The 20,836-nt window shown below is 45.7% G+C and overlaps 1 protein-coding gene across 1 annotated transcript in view; it reads left to right on the top strand.

The window, feature by feature from the left end:
- CACNA1I (calcium voltage-gated channel subunit alpha1 I) overlaps positions 1-20,836 on the top strand; it is a 646,661-nt gene that overhangs the window by 315,087 nt on the left and 310,738 nt on the right. Inside the window, exons 8-10 of the mRNA XM_078650206.1 lie at positions 16,985-17,136; positions 19,360-19,545; positions 20,719-20,836. Of these exons, the coding sequence (XP_078506332.1) occupies positions 16,985-17,136; positions 19,360-19,545; positions 20,719-20,836 (456 nt within the window). The remainder of the gene's footprint in view (positions 1-16,984; positions 17,137-19,359; positions 19,546-20,718) is intronic.

Genomic DNA, 20,836 nt, shown 5'->3' with positions numbered 1-20,836 from the left:
AATTCAGTGAATTGATACACATATTAAACCTTAAATCATTATGTGTATCAATTCACTGAATTACATAACATAATAAGCTGTAACTGTCAGTGAAATGCCAAACAAATACTAAAAATTGGGATGTTTTATGCATGCTGGCCACGCCTCTGACTCCGGGCCATTGATCCAATCCTCGGGTTATTCCTGCCCTCTGACTATCCGTCCACAGTTCCCCTACTTTTTTTCCCCACTTCGACCACTGATAGATATATATTTCTATATTTCCAGCAAAAGTGTTTTTCTTTTTTGGATCCATTTCACAGGGTAACAAATAAACGAAAGGAGGAAAGAGAGAATGAGAACTGAGTCACGGTTTTCAGTGAGTAGGAGATAGACTGAAAGGGAGGGAGGAAGAGTAAGAAAGAGGGGGCGCAGCTGCCAGCGGCAGAGCAGGAGAAGTGGACACTGTCCTTTGCTTCTCTGGGCACGAGACAAAGTTATTTTCCTTCTCTGAAGGCCACATCCACCAGTGGGGACAATGCAGGTCAGCGGGTGTCAGTCCCGCTCGACATACACACAGTAAATCTTGTGTAGATAAACAAGATGAAGAGCCTGCACACAGCGCGTTGGTTTCAACAAATATATTTAAATATATGTGTTGAAATCTGCACGCTTAATCTTATTTATCTACACAAGATTTATTATATGTCCCCTATTATTTGAACTCATACTGATCTCATTTTAGTGCCCTTGTTCCAGTGTATTGGTGGCTGGCACTTCGTCAAAAGAAATATCACAGATATGCACCAGTACACTTTCACCCCTAAGTAGTTCCCAGGCCTGTCTACAATCCAAAAAGTCCTGGTTACTGACCTTTTAGGGGCTACCAGGGAAAGTAGGAGGTCATATGTCTGCAGGCAGATTACATCCTCCAAAACTGGTTCCAACCTCAGTCCTTGAACCAGGGCATCCCCGCCACAGTCAACCCTCAAGGGGTTTTAGTGCAAACAGGAGAGGGGAAACAGGGCAGTTCTGCCTCGTTTACAGTCCTAGCTTGAATTCTCGTGACATGGTACAGTTCTTTCTGACCCTTGCATTAGGCATTTTATACAATAATCATTAATGCTGAGCCTTGCATTAGGCATTGTAAACAATGATCTGAAACATGACAGGGCATCTGAGCCAAACCCCATCTTGGTCAACTTGAATGTATGGCAATTCAACTGAATCAAATGCCTTCTTGCATCCAGTGCCAATAGCACCAAGGTTCCAGGATTTAAACTACTTTTGCCAAACACCAATATAGACTCCAAAGGTTGTGACACATGGATCTCTGGGGCATAAATCCAAACTGGTCTATGGCTGTTAATTTATCAGCTACACGGAGGAGTCGATTTGTGAGAACCTTCGTCAATAACATGATCTCAAAATTGAGATAGGAGGTAGATCCATGCAAATCACAATCCTCCAGTGGCTTACCCTTTTGATGGATATGCACTGTGGTGGCCATTCTGAGATCCAGTTGCAGGCTCCCCTCAATATTGGACTCATATAGCATATGTGTAATGGGTCCCCCTACTGTACTGCTCAGACATTTAAAAACATTACGATGGTAGGCTATTAGGCTCCAGAGTCTCCCACTTTTAAGTGGATGTACGTCGTTAGAACACATGCTTTTACAACGCATGCCTTTACGACGCAAGTTTTATAACGCAAGTCGTTACAACGACTTGCGTTGGGGGGCGCTGGATAGTGAATAGTTTAATTTACTATTCCAACTCCAGTCCCCGTGGATAGTAGGGAAGGTGTTGGATAGTAAATTAAAACTATTCCCTATCCTAAAGCACCCCCCCAGCGCAAGTCGTTGTAAAAGTTGCGTTGTAATGGTTGCGTCGTAAAGGTACTTCATTGTAAAAGTTGCGTTGTAAACGCTGTTCCCCCTTTTAAGTTGCTTAGTTGTCTCTTAAATTTCACCCACCTGTATCATTTGGTCTATTTGTTCCCATTCATCTCAATTGGAATGTCGGCTATAAAGTCACTCAGGTCCACGAAGGAGCTTCCCACTTGGTTGATACAGCTGTTGGAAATAATTTGCAAAATCCTGCTCTATTGCTTCAACTGAGCTCCCTACTTCTCTCATAGGTGTGTTTTTACCTACCTAACCCATCTCTGGTCTTCCTCACGTGTCATCAGCCAGACCAGCAACGTCCCTGCGTTATTGCCAACTTCATACAAGCAATATTTTTGCCCTAAATATCGCCTCTGTCTCTCCCTCCACCAATTGCATGTAGGCCTCTTTAGCCAATGTCAACTGGTGGGCCAGATTCACCCCATGTTCCTTCATTAATTATGTTTCCAGCAAATCCATCTTCTGTTTAAGTCCCTCACTTATTTTATCTGTTTGCTTACCAAAGTGGATATGAACTGCCCTCTTAGTATCATTTTATAGGCTTCCCACATACTTCTGGTAATTGTTTAGGTGAAACATAGTAATAAAATGGGAAGCAAGCACTGAGAGATTAAGTTTGTACCAGTGCCTGTAGCTGGTCTTGTTAGTCACTCTTGCTCTGGTGGTTTTCCTCATGGGAAAGTTCATAAAGAAGGAGACAAGATGGTGGTCACTGCAGATTAGGGGGATAATTGTTATTACTGTGGTTTGTTATCTGGGGCGCACCTTTGATGCTTCAAAACACCATAAATAAAAGGGGTTCCTAAAGTCCAATTTACCTACCTTAGGAGGACGAGAGAATGAGCCAGCCTTATTGGATGTGAGCTAGTGACTTGTAGATAACCACGCATCTCAGAGCCCTCTTGCCAGCCATGTGTAAGTTCAACCTGTGTATGATACTCAGCTCATCGCCTGCATCCTACGACTGTGCTCACCTTGTTCGGCTTTGCCAGCTAACGCCACTTCTCGTGTTTGTTCCCTTGTGAGACCTAACGCCCCAGCGTTGTCTCATTCTGTCATGTCAGTGAATGTCAGCAATGTTTTTCCAGCAGTGCTCCTCTGTTGCTATCTTTGCACGAGTCTCTGCTATACTTGGAGTTGAGCTTGGCGGTATTTGATCCTGAGCAGTGCTACTGTTTTACTGCATTGTGCTCGCTCACGGAATCTTCACTAGATGCGCTTGTCTTCTGTAGAGTGTTCTCTTCTCTGCCGGAATGGTGTAAGAGTGGGACACAGGACCTGGCATTGCTCACTGGAGGGAGTGACTAATTTTGGGGGAGTCTTTAGTAGCTTGAACTTGCCACCTGGGCTGCTCCTGCAGTGTGGGCTGCTGATCGGAGCCACTAATACGGGTGTCACTGGTAGCGTCACCACTGGAGCAGGATATTTTGGTAGGGACCAACTGTGGTATCCCATATGTCTCATGTCGCCTCCTTCTTCTGCCTTCCTTCTCTGGCCATTTACAGGAGTCTTCCTCCTTTTGCTTGTATGTTTGCACTTTCCCTTCTCTACCTACGACTTTTGTGTGAGAATTTATTTCGCTGCCACACTTGGCAGATACTATGCACTCATTCTGCATGGTTCATTTCAGGTGGCCTTAATGAGTTGATTGTACTGTGGTGCACATGTATGCTACTCTGCTTGGCCAAGCACATGAGGATGCGGTTTGGTGATCTCACAGCGGTTCTGGGTTTTCTAAGGCCTACTGGTGCATTGTTCCTGACAGGTCTGGTTCACAGATTTCATCTAGCAAGGGCATTGATAGGTGTGTTCATTCATTGCTGAACCTGTTTTTTTTCTGTTTTGCTTGTCCAACCTCTACTACACGGAAACACTCTGATCTCTCTCTTGATACCTCTAGATAGATCGTGTTTCTCTGATTGAGTGGGGCATGCAGCCTACTTGTGACCTGATGGACAGCATGCCGCATGGCGATTATTGCCAGTGCCAATCCCTGGAGAATGAGTTCAGGAATGAGGATAGGCACGAAATGAGTGGGTATGTGAACACCTTGGTAACATGTTCACTAGGATGTTTGTTTGGGTAGTGGTTGTGAAATCCATGTATTGCTCTGCAGTTTTAGGTGGAGTGGCCGGTTGCCAACTTTACTTTGGGCAAAGTTTTCACCCATCTCTTGCCTTTTTTGGTGAATATATACCCTATTCTTTGCTGGGCCGTAGTCCCATCCCTAACTTTGTAGACAAAACATGTTACTTTTATATTGTGTGGAACAATGTGTCTGTTGTGCTTTATGGATTTTAGTAACTGTGGCCTTCACAGGTATGTTGTTGTGGAGGATGAGGAACAAAGTCTGCATATGGGATAGCTGGAGGAGCTAGCGATGCCATTGGGGTGGGGGGCAGTCTGAATGGTGAAAGAGCTTCCTCCAGAGCTGCCAGCAGTGTATCCTCTAAAGGTCTGTCCTCACAGACAAAAAGAAAGTAAGATCCAGTTGGAGCTGGCAAAACTCAATGTAGATGTGGAAAAACAGAAATTGGCAATGGAGAAAGATAAATTGGCCGTGGAGGAGAAGAACATGCTTTTAGCTCAGGAGCTGAGCTTGCAAGAGCTGAATTTGAAAGCCAAGAGGGCTGAGTCCAGCACAGATGGTTGCAACATATCTCTAGTGTACTCAAAGGGAAAGAGACCAGAGAGTTTGATGCCTGATTGTAGAGTGGGAGATTACATAGATTGGCGGTTTCAGGCCTAAGAGATAGCTTTGCAAATGTACAGAATTCTTAAGAGGGATTGGGGTACAGGTTTGTGGAAGCATTTCACAGTGGAGGTGAGGACAAGAAGTTGTATGCGGGATACCAAGCCACGGGTGGGCTGGGTCTCCAACAGAAGAAGGGAGGGGACAAAAATAAAAGTAAGGAGTTATTTAAAGGACCCTAAATGAGTTCCCAGGGGTAAGGATGCCCAACCCCCTGTTGAGAAGTAGAAGTGGTTCTCTACAGGAATGCCTGCAGGGAAGGGACCCCTGAATTGTTTTGAATGTAATCAGGAAGGGCACTTCAAGGGGTATCCCAAATCTCACAAGTGGGCAAAGCCCCCCCCACCAGTAGACAGTCACTGGGGATGGCTAGTGTAGCACTCAGGAAGGAGTTGGTCCAAGTTAGTGGTGGGGGGCCAGCTGAGATGACCCTAGTATCCCTTGATGATAGCGAAATGGTCCAGGGAACCCTCATGCCTGACAGGACTAGGCAGTGGGTACCCATCAATTGGAAGAGCGACACAGGAGCAAGCATGACAACCCTTCGGTGTCATCTGGTGTCTTCAGAGCAGGTAGTCCCTAATGTGGTCCACCAAGTAGTAGCTGTAGACAACAGTGGGGGCCAATGTTTGGTGGCTCAGGCTCCCTTTGAATTGGGGGAGGGTAGCTGTGAGTCCATCCATGCCTGTGCAGTGTCTGCTGGGCAATGACCGGGAGCATACTACCTGGTAGGAGGTGAAGCTCAGGTCACACTTGGAGCTGTTGGGGTTGCCTAAGTGGATGTGCCTGACCACACAGTCCATGGCAGAACTTGAGGTTGTTCATAAGGACCTGCAGCCTGAAAGAGTGGCCCAGGTCCCTGCCAAAAAAGCAGAAGGGAAAGGGGTGCGGGAAACCCGCTCCTGACATTTCCATGGTCTGGGAAGAGGCTGAACCTGAGGGGGGCACCACGGAACCTACAGGGAAAGATGTAGCTGAACTTGGGATTCTGCCTGAGCTGTCCCAGTGGCAGCAGGATGGAGGTCACTCCAGCAAGGAGTTCTGCATGGTGCAGAAAGAATGCCCTACTCTTGTGGGTCTGCAGAAGCAGGCCAAGGCCCAGGCAGGTGGTGACCCCTCTGGAACTCACTTGATTTACTGGTAGAATGATCTCCTGTATAGCGAGCCTAAGGTTGCTGAGCCTGGGGCAGCCCATGTATTGGTGGTACCCCAGCGTTTCAGAACCTTCCTACTGGGGTTGGCTTGTGATGTGCCACTGTCAGGTCATTTGGGACAGGACAAGACCTTTGACGGGCTTGTCACCCACTTTTACTGGCCTCAGATGAAGAAGAACTCAGATGCGTTCTGCCAATGTTGTCCTGCCTGCCAGGCGAGTGGCAAGACAGGGGTGAGATGAAAGGCTCCCCTCCAACCTGTTCCTGTCATGAGCACCCCTCTTGAGTGGGTAGGCATTGACATTTTGGGGCCTCTGGATCCGAAGACAGCCATAGGCAACAGGTTTGACCTGGTCTTGGTAGACCATGCCACCCTGTACCCGAAAGCTATCTCTCTGAGAACAGTGACTGCACCCACCTTGGTCACGCCACTGATGGGGATCTTTAACCATGTGGTTCCTCCAAGGAGGTGATATCTGACCGCAGTACTAACTTCATGTCCTTGTACATGCAGGCCATGTGGAAGGCATGTGGAGTAACATACCAGTTTTCCACCCTTTACCATGCCCAAACCAATGGGCTGGTTGAAAGGTTCAACCATACCCTCAAAGGCATGATTTTGGGTTTCTCAGAACCGATGAGGCATAAGTGGGACATCCTCTTTCCATATCTTTTATTTGCCTACATCGAGGTACAGCAGAAGGGGGTTGGCATTAGCCCTTTTGACTTTCTGTATGGACACCCCTGTGAGAGGCCCTCTCAGTTTGGTAAAGGAGGGCTGGGTGCAAGCTCCCAGGAAGCCCCACAGAATGTATTCAGTTACATGCTGGCCTTCTGCAAACAGACAGCTTGCTTCCAGAAACTGACCCACGAGAATCTGGAAGCTAGCCAGGAGGACATGAAACACTGGTATGGCCAAAATACCACTCTGGTTGAGTTTCAGCCTGGTCACAAAGCGCGGGTAAATGCGCCCATAGAGCCCCGTGCTCTGCAAGACCATTGGTTTGGCCCATTGTTTGAGGTAAAGGAGTGCAAGTAGTGACATCACCTACCTGGCGGACTTGCAAACTCCCAGGAACCCCTTGAGGATCCTGCACATAAACTGTCTCGATCCACACTTCCAGAGGTCTAAGTTGACCATGCTCTTGGTCACAGATGATTGGGTGGAAGGGTAGAGGGAACCTCTCCCCGACCTCCTGTCTTCTAAAGAGCAGGATGGACCAGTAGAGTGTGTGAGCCTCTCCCCTACTTTGACTCTAGAGCACAGAGAGACTGTTGCAAGTACATAGGGCATTTTGCATCTCTGTTCTCACTCACCCTAGGAGTCATCCATTGGTGCACTTATGACATTGATACTGGGGGTAGTCCTGTTTAGCACAAAACATTAAGGTTGTCTGACAGAGTGAGGTTCTGCATCAAAGAGGAAGTCTCTAAGATGCTGGAGTTACAGGTTATTGAGCCCTTTAGCAGTCGTTGGTCCAGCCCAGTGGTTTGTGACCGCAAGGCTGCTTCGCTTGGTGTCACACTCAACCTCTGGTTCTGTGTAAGCTACCGTGGGTTCTATGCGGTCATTAACACTGAGGGTTACCCCATCGCCACAGCGGATAAGCTCATTGATCTGCCAAGTTCCTCAGCATATTTGATTTAAACGTCTACGTACTGGCAGATTGCCTTGACCGATGGGGTACAAGAGAGGTCAGCATTCTCAGTGCCAGAAAGGCACTACCAGTTCCATGTCAAGTCTTTTGGGTTGAATAAAGCCATTGCCACCTTCCAGAGTTTGGTCAATCAGGTCCTGGCTGTTTTGGTGAACTTCAGTGCTGCCTACCTTGACAACATGGCAGTCTTCAGCTCCAGTTCGGAGGACCATTTGAACCATCTCCAGGAAGTGCTAAGGGCACTGCAGAGTGAAGGCCTCACTATCAAGGCCCGTAAGTGCCAGATAGGGCGGGGTTCTGTGGTTTACTTAGGATACTAGGTAGGGGGTGGCAAGTGCATTCCTTAGAATCAGAAATTGACACCATTCCGGCTTGGGCCTCCCCCAAGACCCAGACAGAAGTGAGAGCCTTCTTAGATCTCATGGATATTACTGGAGATTCATCAATGGGACCGGGTCCACAGGGGAAGCAGATTTTGTTTTATCTAATAGGCAATTAAGACCTTCCAGAGAAAGCATAGGAAATTGATTAAAGACTTGGGGAGCAGCCGCATCCCCAGATTCCAAAAGTTGGACTCTAGAAAAGTCCTCCTCCCCAAGTGAGTTCCTCTGAGATTGAAGAGCCACATGGAATGCTCTCCCCTTAGAGATAAAATCACAGCCTTCACTGGATCTCTTCAGGAAGGCATTGAAAACTTGGTGCTTCATTAAAGCCTACCAGTGAGCTCCTGGTTTCTGTTTGCCGTCAGCTAGTTTTGGAGTTAGGCGCCTTGACGCCCATTGGGCATAGTTGCGCGGAGATAAATAACTTTTCATTCATTCATTCATTCATTCATTCATTCATTCAATGGAAACTGCACCGTTGTTGAGTCCTTGACAGAGATGACTTCCAGGAAGCAGCCCCACCAGGTGATCTGGAGGGAGGCGTGCCAGACCACTTTGAACCCCTGAAGGAGGCCATGTGCACGGCGCCTGTGCTCAAGGCTCTTGACTTATCCCAAGAATTTGTGGTGCAGACTGATGCCTCAAGGCATGGAGTAGGGGACGTTCTCTCACAGATAAACAAAGAGGGCCTAGACCAACCTTTAGCCTTCATTAGTAGGAGGTTACTGCCCAGGGAACAGAGGTGGAGCCCAATAGATAGGGAGGTGTTTGGTGTGGTCTGGGTGCTGAAGAAGCTAAGACCCTACTTGTTTGGGACTCACTTCCGGGTTCAGCCAAACCACAGGCTCCCCAGATGGTTAATGCATAAGGAGTGAGAATCCAAAACTGTTGAGGTGGTCCTGTTCCCTGCAGGGAGTAGACTTTATGGTGGAACACCACCCTAAAACAGAACACGCCAACACTGATAATCCTTTCAGTTACTTCCGACTCAGTAAACAGAACTCCTAAGAGGTTGGATAGTTCTTCCCACTTTCTTTTGGGGGGCACATGTGCTAGATATGGCATATTTTTTCATGGTCTCTCCTGTCTTTTTGCTTCTGACCTCCTATGTTTCACTGTGTGCTGAACTTCATTTTGGTTTATTTTAGGACTCTGTGCACTTTTTCACTGCTCACCAGTGCTAAAGTGCATGTGCTCTGCGTCTAGTATGTAATGTCATTTGGTTCCTCCAGATTGGCATATTTGATTTACTAATAAGTCCCTAATACAGTGCACTACATATGCCCAAGGCATGTAAATCAAAGGCTACTAGTGGTCCTGCAGCATGGATTATGCCACCAACACGAGTAGCTCTTCAAACCTGTCTCAGGCCGGCCACTGCAGAGTCTGTGTGTACATGTCGACCTTGTACGTTCATCGACTTGCCAGGCCAAAGCCTTCCCTTTTATTACATTTAAGGCACCCCTAAGGTAGCCCCTTGGTAGCCCCATCGGCAGGGTGCAGTGTATTTTAAAGGTAAGACAAGAGATGTTTAGTTTTACTTGTCCTGGTAGTGAAAACTGCTAAATTCGGTTTTCACTACAGCAAGGACTATCTCTCCCTCAGGTTAGTACTGGAACGACCCTGTAACACTTTACAAGCGTAACTTGCAACTGGGAGCGGATAGAAAATTGGAGTTGAATGTTTCTGGACTCACAACTTAAACTTTTAGTAAAGTTAGTTTTCAAATTGCAGGTCTCAAAATGCCACTTTTAGAAAATGCTAGCAGCTGCTTTGTTTCCCTCTGCTGGGACGCTGAACTAAGCCGGTGCCTCTCATACATAACATCACCACCACAAGCATGCCAAATTCAGATGGCAATACTACATTCCGTAGATACATTCTTATGGCTTCGACTCAAGTTATGCCGATTATTAATACCATGGACTAATTATTTTAAGGTCATAAATTGATCTATTTTCTAAGGGGTCCGCATTCTACATAAGAGTCTTTCTGTCCTGAAGATGGTTTATAGATGTATCAAATGACAAGACCGAAACGTCGACCTTTCTTACTCATTTTCATCAATTAATTAATAACATTGTTGTAATGAAATTTTTTACTGAATGTTAAAGAAACATTTCTTTCTGTAAATAGGTTTTAGAAATTGATTATTTACATAATTGACTAGCAGATATTTTTGTTTCATTGTGAAGGCTATCAATCTCTTACTTCTGTATAAGTGAATACTGTTTTGTAAATTTTAATTTAATTTATCTGATTATAAATCTCTACAAAAAATGAATACACCCGCTGTTCATTTATTTTTTTATTTATTCATTTTTGATTATACATATTGATCTATTAAATTCATATGTTTGAGGCCACTTGTTTGGGCACTCATGAATGATGGTGTTAAATATTTTTTCACCATATTGAAATAAAATCCCTTGTAGGCACTTTTACTAGACAAAATATTTTGTTACCCAAGCCCCCAAGGGTATATCGGGTTGCCCAACTAATATAACACATTTTGAAAGTTGGCATTTTCTTACTTTAACCACGCTGTGCCTCTGTCTGTCCCTAGAATACACGTCTGGGTCAGAGTGACCGCTGGGCTTTGTGCATTCCCTCTAGACCGTCACACAAAGGGAGCTTAGGCAGGCCCTGAAAATCCTGATGGCCCATCACCAGGCTGATGGGTCTTCCTGAGCTAGAGTGAGAGGGAGGAGTTGACACTTGCACCTGAATAGGGCTGTGCATTTCCCCACATAAAAATCTGCATACCCCTCTATAGTGTGTCTGGAGCTGGGGTCAGGAAAGGCAGGGTCTTGTGCACTACAAAGGCCTTCCTTTGAAGTCTCCCTACTTCAAAGGCTAAAATGAGTATAAGTACTGGACCTCTGACACCATAAACTCAGAACACTCCTGGACTGAGGACATTCTTCCAGGAAGACGAGCTGTTGTCCTGCCAGAAGGGACTGACACTTTGCTGCATGCTTTGGTGTGTTTGCCTGCTGCTTCACGGCTGTGAGTGAGAGTACTGGATTTTGCTCTCTACATCCTGCATTTCTTAAGGTTCTCCAAGGGCTTGTTGGCCTTGCCTTCTGCTAGAAGTCTCAGGGAAATCAAAGACTTCACCTGGATCTTGCTATCAGCACCTGGCGTCCTCTGCTGTGAGTCCTGCTCTGCCAAGTGTAGCCAAATCCAGCACTGGGCCCTTGGAAATGAGTTTGTGCTACAACCCAAGAAACCATTGACTCCAAACATAATTTCGGAACTGGCGCATCCCTGCTAAATCAGTGCATCGCCCATGCCTGCACCAAAGCTGTGGTCCCCGCTCGCTGAGTGTGCAACACATCAACCTAAACTTACAATGCAGCCCGACTTTTGTCGACGCATCACCATTGCCTGCACCGTAGTCGTGGTCACTGCTTGCAGAGTACCCGAAGTAATGACCTCGACTTACAATGTGCCTTCGGCTTTCCCTCAGCGCCTACAAATAAATGTTGCTGCGTGAGTCTCGAGCACCGCTTTACCGATGTCTGTGACTCCCTGTCCCGATTCTCACGCATCCCTGGCCCGGTGTGACTTCTCATTGACGCATCGCCTGCAGCCCAACGGTTCGTCATCGACCCCTTGAAACCAATGCACGCACTCTTGACAGCGATGCATCAGGGACTTTGCCCGACTTTGGAACTAACTCATCACCTGCGACAGTGATGCATCACCTCCGGATTTCAATGCATCGTCACCGAACATTGACACATCCATGGAACTGTCAGCAGGTCTGCGTGACTCCTGTATCCAGCCCGCGCTCCATCGTGGTTGGGCTCAACTTTTAGATTGGTCACGCTTGACCGCGGCAAGATAGCTCCAGTTCGAGCTATTGACTTCTAATCAATGCACTGCATTTTTTCATTTAATCTTGCAAAATTCATACCTTGGCTTGTGTATGTTGGATTTTTGGTCTTGTTTTACTAAGATAAATAATGGCTATTTTTCTAAACTGGTCAGAACTGCAGGGGCCAATGACCAACACAGGAGCTGCACCACCAGCGGCACTGGGGCGGCCTTGTGCAGGGTACAAAATGGACATCAGGGACCCAATGTGTTTCAATAGAGAGCTTAGGTTGTGCGAAGTTGCTGCAGACTTGGGCTGGAGAGGTAAGTTGTGATCTTGGGAGATGCCTGGACACCTTTGGTTGTGCCACCCAAGGCCGTGGGGCGTCAGGTGCAGGGTGGCTTCTTGCGTCAGGTTTTCATACCAGCTCCGGTCGCGGGGCCCTTCATCTTGAGGCTGCAGGTGTTGTTTCCAAGCTTGATGGAGGTCGGGGATCACCAGATGCCAAGTCAGGATCGCTGGGGAGCCCTCCTTGTGGTATTTGGCCACTCGAACTCGGGCCGTGGGCGTCGGGTGCAGGGTGGTGCAGAATCACTGAGTCGCCGGAATCGGATTCTGTGGGTGAGTCTTGGTTTGAGCAAATCGGCGCTCACGGGAGACAGAGTCTGTAAGTTATTTGCAGGGCAGGTCCTCTGGTCTCTGGGGGTTGCTTGCTGCTGGACTTGCTGGGGTTTTAGCTGTAGGCAGGCCGTAGACAGGACAGGCCGGTAGTGCTGGAGCCAAGGCAGTTGGTGTCCTCTTCTTCTTCCTGGGTCAGCACTGGTCTTCGGTCCATCTTCTTTCTTCCTCAAATATGAGGAGGCAAGGTTCAGGGTTGCCCCTAAATACTAAATTTAGAGGCATTAGAAGGGTGTGCAGTTCGGAACCAATGGATCCATTCCTTGGAGTGGGTACACCCCCTAATATGCAACCTTCCAGTGGGAGGAGCCTCTCCCTAATTGGCTGAGTCCCCCTATCTTCAAGATGGACGGGACTGAGATGTGTGCTTCACCTCACCTCCCCCGCCTGAGTGGTGGGGTTGGCAAAGGTGGGCACACCTCTCTTCCTAGCTTGGTTTCCCCTCTGATTCTCCCACCCAAAGTGCATGCCAGAACCGGTGGGAGCCAGTTGCTGGGTGCAGCAAAAGGCAGGGGCAGCTTCCAAAGGCAACAAGACTTGGAAGCTTCCTCTTTCATGGACCCAGCCCATCCTGGGGGAGGAGGCATAACACCTCTGTCCAGGATGGGCTTTGTTTCTGTACCCAGAGAGCGGAGGCTCTCTACCCAGGGGTCCAGAACCCTGTCTGGTGGTGGCACATGGCAGCAGCCATTCAGGAACCACACCAGGGCTGGTCTGAGTGCATTCCACATTAAATCCAACACTGACATCAGTGTGGGTTTTATGTGCTGAGAAGTTTGCTACCAAACTTTACAGTTTTTTTAACGCCATTATGAGCTGTGGAGTTTGTAATGACGAACTCCCAGACCATATATTCTCTTTAATGACTTTTGCTACACTTACAATTTCTCGGGATGGGCTTAGAAGCTGTAACGGTACAGGGCTCATGCCACTTTACCCTCACCTTAGCGCTAGTGCACCAAGCTAGAGGGTGACTTACCTTGGCCTCAGACAGTGGGTTGCAGGCATGGGACACAGGGATGTGTGCCATGTGAACTCTTTACTTTCTCTGCACCACAGCATGCAGTCTGCAATGGCAGTGAGTGGGTGTTAAGGTGCAGTGGCACATTAGGTGCTGCAGCCCTTTGCGGTCTTCCCTGGTCATAGCGCCCTTGGTACCCATGGTACCTTTTACAAGGGGATGACCTGTGGCCAGAGATGTGCCAAATGTGGTTACAAAGGTACAAGGTTAGGAAAGAACACAGGCCCTGGGAACCTGATTGTCAGGGACCCAGGGCACATCAAATTAAGTTGCATCAGATGTCAGGCAAAATTGGGGGGTAACCATGCAAAAAATTGGCACTTTCCTACAACAGGCTCTTAGAAACGTTTTTATAATAGAGGCTGTTAGAGTGAATCGCCTTTCAATGGAGCTCTTGGAGAGGGGATGCTCTAATAACAGAGACTCATAAAGTGCATCTCCCATTTTAATGGGGGTTCTTAGAGCGGACATGTTCCTATAATGTAGACTGATAAAGAAAAGTTATTATAAGAGAGACCCTTGAAGTGACAGCTCTTAGACCAGAGAAACTTCGAGCGCATGGTCCTATAACAGAGGCTTTTGGTGGCAGGTGCTTAATACAGGGGCCCTTAGATGCACGGGTCCTGTAGCAGGGTTCCAGAGGGGGCTGTTCTAAGAAGAGGGGCTCTGATCGATGGGTAGTCTTGTAATAGGGATTTTTCTGAGAGGGGGAATAAACAGGGTCCCAATGGTAACAGTTTCTTATAGGGAGCATGCTCTTATGGCGGGCTCTGAGAGCGGTAATGTTCTTAAGGTGGGCGTCTATGGAGGTAATGTTCCTATAACAGTAACAGGGGGTGTTAGAGAAGGATTTTCCTTAATGGGGATTTTCGAAGGAAACTTTCATAGAGCTGCAATTCCTAGAGGGAGAAAGTTCAGAAAGGAGGGGGCTCCGTGAGGGCGATTGCGGTGCATAGAATAGGGTTGTAGAGGCGGAAAGTTCTTTTATATGGCTTTTCAGAAGGGAACGTTCCTATGGTATGCCGACAGTTCCGCTTAGAGCCCTCCGTTGAGGGAGTTCGGCGACAGCGCTGCATTTATCACTCATCAACATTCTGCAAAGAGACTGAGGGCAAGGAATTAAATTAGAAAAGCAAACCGTTTAATTGAATTTGTTGAGGTTTGTTAAACCCCTGGTCTCATTAGAGACGAAAAAACTTGGCGTGTAAACGGAGAGACCGACTCTGGGGGAGAAGAGAGAAGGCTGGAGAATGTAAACATTTCCTACGCCGCATGATATGTGCGTAGAATTATTATACGTATTGTTCTACGTGTGCACGACCCTTGCGCGCGTCCCATGCGTCATTCCATATGTGTGTATATAAGCCCCTAATATGGACTCTTTTTATACATTATTCTGCATGTACAGCGGCCACACTGTGAGCTCTCCTACACATTAATCTATATTTAGCACAGTCATAACTGTGCACTCTGACCTATATATAATCGTATAGGTAGCAGATCTCCCACGGTCCGCTGACACCTGTGCATGATTCTATATACATTATTTTCAGTGTTTCCTGTACATTATATCCTGTATATATCACGATTACTCTTTACTATACGTTATTTTATATTGCCAGTGCACACAATATGCACCTTTTCAATACATATGTACTTCTGCCTTACTGTGTGTTTTTCTGTACATTACTCTATATGTACCGACGGTCTCACTGTAGAAATGACAAATGGTCACAATCACAAACCATGACGATAAAATAAAGTAAATATACCATAAGGGTAACAGAGCCCATTCTGTTGACACCCCTATACATGCATCTATATGTACCACAGCTCTCACGGTGCTCTCCTCCCTATAGATAGTTCTGTATATAGCAGAGTTCCAGTGCACTCTTTTATATACAAACCTTACATCTAGGTCAGCATTGAATGTACGATTGGCATTCAGTATAAATAACAGAAACTAAACACAGAAACATTTAAAGCACTGAACTTTTTTTTCGATACTCTACGACTTCTAAGATAGGTAATTTGTCAAGAAAAAATGTTGAACTTCCCTAGGAAGGTGGTGTAACCTCACTGCAGGTGTTCTTGAGAGGAGGAGCAGAAGATGCTATGGGGATGGAGTAGTCCATTACAAACATAGAAGAAGAAATGTGATACACGACTCATGACAAATATTTGATATTGATTTTAGATTTTTTAAAATATATTTTTAATGTATTATTTTTTCATCTTAATTTTGGCATAAACTATGGGTGTGTATGTCAAAGTGTTCTCCCTCTGGCACTCAGTCCTCTGATCTCCTGCACGGCATCATTGGCGTCTGAAACAATTTACAATGCAGTACTTTTGTCCTTACTTCGACACTGGGAATGGTCCAGTTCACCTCGAATGCGGTCAGTCTTCAAAAGTGAATCAGTCTGGGGGTCAGTCTAGCCTGACTGACCCTGATCACTTCCCCACAAATGCATGCCTGATGCCATTGTGATTGCACCCCATGCCCCAATATGTTTTTGACTTTGTGTATGAAGCCCTTGGATGATCTTCAAGATTTGTGTGGGTGTCATCAAGAACTAGATGGCAACATGATCCAACAAAGACAGTGCCTCTGCTGATAGTTGGTAAAGTATGTAGGTTGCCTGCGTGGTGCTGGAATGGGGAGCTGGGCCAGATTGGTATCACCAATTTCATGTCTAATAAGGAAAAGCATTTTGGCGTTGTCCTCTCATCCCATTTTAACGTGATTATCCTTATTAATCTAAGGCTAAAGCAGTAAAATTATAATATACCCAATTTTTCTCCAGAAAATAAATGTAATGTAGTCGTGGAAGTGTGCTTCCACATAATGATTGAGACCTTATCCTGGGTGGATCTAGGACAACATACTTTCCTCTTAAACATTCTTGACCTACATAGATCATCGAAGGCTGAATTTAAAATTCATTTTATGCACATGTATCTTATGTGAAGATCCAGAAAATGTTCCATCAATCTTGTGCTATTGGGCCAAAATTCATCATCCTTGTTAGTTGAGGGTGCACTCACAGGCTGGTCACTGATACTGAATAATGTGAACTTGTCATTTCTGTTCTAAGATGGCTGCACCAGCTTCTATTAGGGGTAGGAATTGATTCTATAATTGCTTATGGTTCCTAAAACATGTTTCTTGTGAAGACAGTCATTACTTGGGGGGCGGAGGGTGATTTCACGTGTGATTCACAACGGTGGGAGAAAAACCAGTTGAACAGTGGAAATTTCAAAGTCTGCTAAATCTAAGATGACACAGAAATCATTGTCTGGTGCTGTTGTGATTGTAATGCTCTACTAGCGGCCCTGTCCCCTTAATTGTCAATATGGAGTTCCAGCAGAAAACACAGGCCTGGATTTTTCTATGTCTTTTATAAAAGTTTCATTTGTTGGCTAACATGTTTATTAGTTCATTAATTATATAGTAATGCACACAGAGCATAAGGAGTTCTTTAAATTTATGAAGCTACAATTGATGGTAAAATGTCTTTGAGAAGAATCATATTATTCATCTATTCTCTCACCATTATTTCTTTGTTTTGACACCATTCCTTCTCATCCTCTCAATGATTTCGCCTCTGTCTCCTACCCACATAGCCTGATGAGCTGACCAATGTCTTGGAGATCAGTAACATCGTCTTTACCAGCATGTTTGCCTTAGAGATGATCCTGAAGCTGTCGGCATTCGGCTTCTTCGAGTACCTGCGCAACCCGTACAACATCTTTGACGGCATCATCGTCATCATCAGGTTAGATGGAGTGCCGCTTGAATTATGCTAATGTAGAAGATACACCAAAGCATGACTATAATGTTAGACTTACAAATAGTCATAGAGAACATGCATACTGCACTGTATAGCGAATTCAAAGAAATACTGGATTGTAGCATAGAAATTGGCGGCATTTGGGATGTAAGCAGCTATCGGAAAATGTATTCTAAACAGAGATTTGGATAAGATGGAATGTAAATCAAAAGAGAAGTAGACATGAATCTAAACATAGTAATAAAAGATAGGCTATCATTTGACGGATGTATGTTGTTACAAAGCATGCTTTTTCCATGCATGCCTTTACAATGCAGGTTTTACAATGCAAGTCGTTACAACCACTTGCGTTGGGGGGCGCTGGATAGTGAATAGTTTAATTTACTATTCCAACTCCAGTCCCCGTGGATAGTAGGGAAGGTTTTGGATAGTAAATTAAACTATTCCCTATTCTACAGCGCTCTCCAGCGCAAGTCGTTGTAACGACTTACATTGTAATTCCTGCGTTGTAAAGGTAACTGCGTGGAAAAAGTTTCGTTGTAAAGGATGTTTACCATTTGACGTATAACTAGAAAAAAGGCGGAGTGTAAACAAAGATGCCAGCATGCCAGAAATGTCAGATTATTACATTGATGTAAAGACAGACTGTAATGTAAACATAAACTGAAAGAAAGACTAGAATGTAAAAATAGAATTTGGAGATAATATGAGCCTTATTTATCAAAGATCGGGTCACAAAGCAGCTACTTTATCGCACAGCCCTGCATTGTGACCCTATCCTTTGTTTAATGCGACAGATGTACTAATCCACTGCACGCAAATTCTCTATTTGGTAGGATTCACAAAAATGTATATTAATGAGGCAGAAATCCCTCTGCAAATCCTACTAAAAGGATCTAAAAGTACTGATGGAGGCCTGAGAGTGACAGAAAGCCTACATCACTACATCTGAATGGGCATGACACTGTGATGCCCGTCCCAGACATGGGCTATACTAGAACAAATTGGCATGATGCGAAGGAGTATCAGGGAAGCACACAGCGAACGGAAAAGGGCTTGATGCATGTGCCCCCTTATATATAATAAAAACAAAAGACAGAATGCTCACATCGAACCCAGATAATATATTGCAAGCTTAGACACTGAAACAAGACTCTAATATAAAGACAATAGGAGGCATTTTATGTAAATACAAAAAATACAAGAAAGGATGGAATGTAATCTTACATTTTAGAAAGAAATTCTGAAGTCAGAAAGACTGAAGTATAAGAACAAATATTAGCTAGAGTTGTGTAAACAGATGAACACACGATCAAACAGATATTTTAATATAGACTGGAATTTCACCTAGGAATAGGAAATAATATGACCTCATTATGAATCAAAGGGAATCCTGGGTACTAAATGCACCCCTGGTAAATACTGACTTCTGTGGGTTTGGTATGTAACTGGTATGCAAGTATCACATCATTCTGACTTTCGGACCACAGAATGGGGGGGGGGGACTAATTGTGCATGTTTTCCCAAGTTCCAGGTACAAAACGTGAAATGTGATCTATTTCCCTTTACTTTTTGCACCATGCATTGCCCGGTAGACGGGCAAACACCTACAAGGTGCCTGTGTCCTAATCCAGATTCAGTCAAAAACAGGTGTTTGCCCTCAAATTAGGATTAGCACCAGCTGATCATGAGAACCTCTATTTTGAACCCAGAAATCATAGATATTCTTTGTATTGGCAAAAATTTATAGATAAGAGTAGCATTTAAATAGGCATTAAGTTATATCGTAAAAACGACTATATGTGAAGGAATAGAAAAAGATTGGAATGTGTATATTGAAATTAAAGATACTATTTTGTAAATGTCCAAAAGAATTTAGACTGGAATGTAAACACATTGCCCAAAGATGCTATCTATTCTGTCAACATAGAAAAGAGAAGAAACATTGGGATTCAGGTACACAAGTACAGCCACTGGACTGTAACTGAAATAAACAATATTACAGTTTCTAAATATGGCGCTTAAACACGCTACATTGTAAAGATAGAAACAGAAGAAAGATTGGATTGTAAACATACCATTGACTGATAGATTGTGAACACAAAATAACAGAAAGCTAACACATGTTTATTTTTATTTCCTCTGCACTACTCTTCCCTGCTCCCCTCACTCCACCCCTTGCACTATCCTCACCTCGGCCCCTCCCAGCGTCTGGGAGATCATTGGCCAGAATGATGGGGGGCTGTCAGTGCTGCGTACCTTCCGCCTGCTGCGGGTGCTGAAGCTGGTGAGGTTCATGCCCGCCTTGAGGCGTCAGCTTGTGGTCCTGATGAAGACAATGGACAACGTGGCCACCTTCTGCATGCTGCTGATGCTTTTCATCTTCATCTTCAGGTGAGGAAAGATAAAGGCAGGAGTGCACCCCTGTTGCCAGCCCAGTGCCAATATCATTGAGTCCTGAGAGGGTCAGTCTCTGTGCCTCACACAGACCACTAAGTCATTGAGCAATGGAGGGGATGGACATCGGTGATCCCGCGCCGCTCTTGATCCAGCCAGCACTGTGGTAACACGCTTGTTGCTCCACTGCAGACCCCCAAAGCCCACCCAGTGCCAGAGCTGAGAGGAGTTGTGGGCTCATGTCTATGTTCTATAGGAGTCAGACTATGTAGTCCCATCCCTAGTGTTAACACGTTTCATGGTTCTACCACCCCTTGCAGACATTTAGTCCTAGAGGTGGAAGTCTTTCAGTGCCTCTTTTCATCTACTGAGCTGTCCAACCCCAGATGTGTTATGATCTGTATTTCATTGCTAGTGTCCTGACCCCCTCCCCCCAGCCCTGGAGAGGCAGGCTTTGTATTTATGTTCCTATATCCTAGGCCCCCTAGACACGAATAATCCGGTTGTCTGCCAGATTGCTTGCATCCATCCTGCCCTAGTGGTAAGAGGTTGAGCATGTTTATGTGAAACCCCAGAAGTATACAGCCACAGAAGACAGGCTCTGTGCTCTCTGCCAATCCTGAGGCATCGAGTCCAGTAGATGGCAGGTCCTATACCCCGCGCCAGTCCGTTGAGTTGTTCCATGATATTAAAAGGTATTGCTGTGCCCAATGCCTAGTACCGTGAGCAAATCCAGGCATACAGGTGATAGGATCTCACCCTAGTGTTAGTTCCAGTACCCCAAACGCCCTTAGAGGTGACACAGTGTTCCTTCACATTAACCCCATGAATCACACAGCCATAGAAATGCAGGCTGTAGAGGTAAATGTTTCTGTATCAATGTCGCACTCCCTGAACACATGTAACCATAGACGCAAATGGCTTTGTATCCCCCCCGCCAGTCACTTGAGACATCCAGTATCCAGTTCTGAAGATGAATGCAAAGCATCCCATCCTCAAAGTACATGGTACCCTAGAGATGGAGGGCTCTGTGTCCCTGTGCCTATCTCTGGAGTCACCAGTGCTAGAAGAGAAAGGCTCTCTGTTCCTCTGCCACCGCCCTCAACTATGGTTGTATTAAAAGACGTGTCCTCACCTCTTACTGATGACTTTTCCTTGGACTCCTTGCAGCATCCTGGGCATGCACATCTTCGGATGCAAGTTCAGCCTCAAGACCGAATCGGGTGATACCGTCCCTGACCGCAAGAACTTCGATTCTCTCCTCTGGGCCATTGTCACTGTGTTCCAG

Source organism: Lissotriton helveticus, chromosome 1_1, assembly GCF_964261635.1.
Source record: "Lissotriton helveticus chromosome 1_1, aLisHel1.1, whole genome shotgun sequence".
Classification (NCBI taxonomy): Eukaryota; Metazoa; Chordata; class Amphibia; order Caudata; family Salamandridae; genus Lissotriton; species Lissotriton helveticus.
This window is presented reverse-complemented; position numbering and strand designations above follow the sequence as displayed.